Source organism: Temnothorax curvispinosus, unplaced genomic scaffold (assembly GCF_003070985.1).
Source record: "Temnothorax curvispinosus isolate PA1 unplaced genomic scaffold, ASM307098v1 QBEX01002194.1, whole genome shotgun sequence".
Classification (NCBI taxonomy): Eukaryota; Metazoa; Arthropoda; class Insecta; order Hymenoptera; family Formicidae; genus Temnothorax; species Temnothorax curvispinosus.
The window spans coordinates 1-4,537 of NW_020211974.1; the positions used below are offsets into that span (position 1 = coordinate 1).

Here is a 4,537-nt window from a genome sequence, read left to right on the forward strand (position 1 = left end):
ATTTTCTAGTTCTTGCCTGTCCTTTGTAAAACAAAATCATAAAACATTTCTTTTCGAATTTAAACACTTATCCGAAAATATATCTAATAACGTTAGAAAAACTAACTCCATAAAGATTCAGGCTTAAAGTAAGTACTCCAATTATTAATAAGACGAAACGCGATCGTTGGAACCCAGAAAAGAAAAGTGCGGTAGCCCTTCAATAAGAAGAGAATATTATTACATTTCTTTTTGTATAATTTTGTTACTAATATTTAACTAACTTTATAGCTTTACGATGAATATCTACGGCATGAATTATCTCTCTATACATTATAATCTCGTTCTCCAAACTAACATTTTTCATCGTATTTACTGCTACTGCCTTCTCAATGCGATAACTATAAAGAATGTTATTATTATGATTATCTTTGTGAAGTTTATGAAAGAAATCGATTTACTGACATATATGTGTATATACATATATATATTTTATAACGTCACATATTACATCAATTGTTATAAAAAAAACTTGTAAATATAATCTGCTAAAAATAACTATTGTAAATATTTAACAATCAACTATATAACATTGATTTTTATTTTACTATCGAAAGATCTAGTTGCGACAGCAAAATACATTTTTTGAAGATGGGGGGGGGATTGTTGTGTTTTAGAATAAAATTCATATTTCTTTTAACAAAAGAATTTTTCTACTTTACCAAAAAAAATTTTCCTACAATATGGAATAATTTACTATACAAACAAAGTTAATCGCTCTCATACCCAATGTATAATAGCGATAATTTTGCTACAATAGCCAATTTGCTTTCGTCTATATAAAATTGCTTCAAATAAAAACAAAAAAAATTATGTGTAAAATTACAATTTCTACATTTATTCTTACATATATTTCTTCACCTGGCGATTCTAAACATGCCACAAGCATGTTTAATGTATGCTACGCACATCGTCATGGTTGCTACCAGTATTATCCCTCCTATCATAATCGTTGAGCCCGAATGCAAGATAATTATATACATATAATTTTCTCGGCCGACAAAGTGCTTAGGTATAAGCATCTGTATCAGGCGATTTATTGTTAGATGATATTCATTTATGCGGAGGACAGTATCAAAAATGTACAGCACAAGTGGAAATAAAATAATAGCAATTATGTTGCACACATTAAGCCCTAAAGACATTTAAAAAATAATTATATAAATTTTTGTTTGTTTTTTTGTCCAAAAAATTATATCCTTAAATGGTATAAGTACATTTCAAAATTTATTGCCCTTTTACCACTTTCCTTCCCAATATTAATGCTAAATTAATCCTAATTTTTAAAATACTAATTGTTCTAGTAAAGTATATATAATGAAAGAAAGTATTTTTATTATATTCTAACAGAATGCAAAATTTAATTATAAAATGATGTTATTATACAATGAGAAGCACATATAAATAAATATACATATATACCAAATATGTTTATTTATTAACAATATAATTTTATAATTAAATTTTGCATTCTGTTAGATTAAAATATCTAAATATTTTAATTAAATGCTCATGTGGTTAACCAGGCTAACAATTCAATAATTTAATTTATTTACAACAAATGTGCTAGAGATGTCAATACTTTCTTACACATAATTAGAGTTGTATAACGTCTCGAATAGTCCCCGCACTTCTTCATGATATCGATTTCTTTTTCGTCTTTTAACTCGTTACAGATACGCTGAAGTTGCTCCAATGACCATTTCATCTATAGCGTCAAAAATAGTTTTCGATATTCGACTCATTGTATAAATATTGTAAAGAATTTACAAACTAATTTATCGACATTATTTATCTAGTTAAATACATTAAAAGATCAACTTACAGTGTGTCTGTTAACTCGAAAAGAGTTGTATTCGATCACATACATACAAAAAAATAATACGAAAGAGACAACCTTAAGAATAAGATCAATAGTACAGTCTGCAGAAATAAATACTGCAAGCTATAATTAATAAACCTTTTTGAAAAATAACTTTTAATAATTACAGTAAAGTATAGATATTTAATTTCACTATGTGTATATTAGGTATATATTAATAAAAATAAAATATAAATATTTAAAAAATTTTTGAAAATAAGTGTTACATATATAAAATAGCCATAAGAAAGAATATGATTAGAAATGTGGACCTACTTGATACACAACACTACTAATCAGAATACTAAAGCACAAGATTATCTGAAGCTGAACTAATTTCGAACACTCATAAGGCCATAAGCCAATTAATAGTAAAATAACCCGATTCAAACTGAAGTGCTGAGTCACGATATAGATCATCACTCTGTGAGAAACGTATCGCGTTTGACTGCGAAAAAGTTGGTGAAGAATATTTTCTTTTTATAAAGAGTCAATGACTTTTAAAACTCTTTTATTTCTCTAATATAAATTCTAACATAAAATTGCTTAATGTTGCGAACGTAAAATAATTTAAAAAGAAAATACTACCGTGAGAATCGAAACACACAAATTTCATGTTTTTGCTCGGTGGAAAAAAATAGACGATTAAGCTCAATCGATTTAATGCCGAGAGAAATTTAACAGATGTCCATTTCCCACAGAAAAATACAAGACGACTTTTCGAACTCGCGCAAACGCATGTTTCGCTCTCTTTAACATCGCGGTTGCATATTGCTCATTGTGATATGTGCATTGATAAGATACGTTTGATGGAAGTGCCATGCCATTTGTATTATTGCGCGGCGCCAATATATCCGAACTATAAAATTGCAACCGGTAAAGTACAAAACATACTGAATGTCAATACTTACCTACTATAAATCTCGAAAACAACCTTGGATCATAAATTAAAGCACTTATTTTCTTACATTCTACTTGAGTACGTTTACTTATTATACTCTAAGAAATTGTTTATGCTTTCAATGAATCAATTTTTGCTACTGTCAATAACATATTTTTCTCGCATGCATATTAACGGAGACGCTAATTCAAAATATGTTCAACGGTGACTATAAGATAATTGAAAAAAATATAAAGTTTAGTTTCGCGAGCCATCCTGGTCAGATTACTTTTTTAATAAGGACAATAACAGATTAGAGGGGAAGTTTCAGATGAAACGATTATTTACATACGCCAAAAAAGTTGCACATCCTAGATGCATTTCAGCACTTTCTATTTAGAAGCGCTCATCACGCTCAAATAATAAATAATTGATATATTATATTTTAATTATGAGGATTTTGATTTAATTGAGTTTCACGTTGTCAGTATTCCGCTGTCTTTTGCAATTTAAAATAATAACATTTAAAAATCATAGATGATACACTATGCCGATAGTAAATAAGTCTGACAATATTTACATATTTCAATTCACTATAGTATTTCAATTTCTATAAACTATAAAAACAAAGTTAATGTGCTATTTGTTCACATTTATATAGTTACAGCAACAATTTTTGTCTCTCAATGTTAAAATACTATTATTTCCCATTAAATTTAGTCAACAATTATTTATTAGTCCTCTTAACCACTTACTTTAGTTGCACTAATTATTAAACAGTTCGTGGAATTATAAATATATAGTCCATGTTATTCCTCCAATAAAGTTTGTGCAAAAATTATATATTTGTTCTCTTAACCATTAATTTAGTTGCATAACTATAAAATAGTTCATTTAACTATATAAAATAATTCTATGAATACGACTTGCATAGTTGTCACCTTAAAGTTGCCATAACAAAGATTTTTTTCTCTGAGTGCGAAATTGCAATACGTTTATACAACTGCAGTCGTTGGATCAAAAATGTTCGCTATTGCATCGAACACATAACGGTAAAATAAGATATCGATGCCTTCGTTAACTAGAATGAAATGTACATATCTGTATCATGTGTCTGCTATCATATTTATACATGTACATATATATACCATATATACTCTGCATTTCATATATAGTACCTACACATGCATGTACACACACTTATTCATAACATATACATATATGTAACGTGCTACACGTAACATAGACCATATAATAATCTCTTACCGCTGCAAATAATTCTAAGGACAACACGAACATTATGCCAAAATTAAGACTGACAGTCTTGTTACCCCTTTGCAAGAGAAATAATATTAGCTTCTGTACGTGTAATGGTGTTACATACCACCGAACATTGTATCTACAAAATAAAGATCAGAAAAACAAATTGATAATTGGAGATACAATAATAATCTTTATACAGAGTTATATGAATTAATCTCCTAATCTCAATTATACTAGAGTTCGTCAAAATATTACTGACATATATTTATAAGCATAGATAGTGTCTCTTACGCAGTGGAAAATATGTGGTCATTATGATCCATAAATTCTTGTCCAGCATAGTTAAATAAAAACACATATACAAACATATCAACTACGATTAGAAAGTGAAATACAAGATAATGAATATCGTGCGAAATAGCTTCAGAAACCTAAAATATAACGTCAGAATTAATATTTTGTTTCATAATTAATCATTTTACCAGCAAGATGCA

The 4,537-nt window shown here is 28.1% G+C and overlaps 2 protein-coding genes across 2 annotated transcripts; both read right to left on the bottom strand.

Moving 5' to 3' along the window:
* Positions 1-67: 67 nt before the first annotated feature.
* Positions 68-2,336, bottom strand: LOC112468871. The gene is made up of 6 exons (XM_025038243.1): positions 2,177-2,336; positions 1,865-1,936; positions 1,630-1,747; positions 901-1,174; positions 264-380; positions 68-197 (listed from the first exon to the last, which is right to left on the bottom strand). Exons 1-6 carry the CDS (start codon positions 2,318-2,320, stop codon positions 68-70), a joined length of 855 nt encoding a protein of 284 aa, XP_024894011.1. The 5' UTR covers positions 2,321-2,336.
* A 1,377-nt stretch (positions 2,337-3,713) lies between these two features.
* LOC112468870 (odorant receptor coreceptor-like) lies at positions 3,714-4,498 on the bottom strand. The gene is made up of 3 exons (XM_025038242.1): positions 4,335-4,498; positions 4,047-4,179; positions 3,714-3,861 (listed from the first exon to the last, which is right to left on the bottom strand). Exons 1-3 carry the CDS (start codon positions 4,409-4,411, stop codon positions 3,811-3,813), a joined length of 261 nt encoding a protein of 86 aa, XP_024894010.1. The 5' UTR covers positions 4,412-4,498; the 3' UTR covers positions 3,714-3,810.
* Positions 4,499-4,537: the final 39 nt, after the last annotated feature.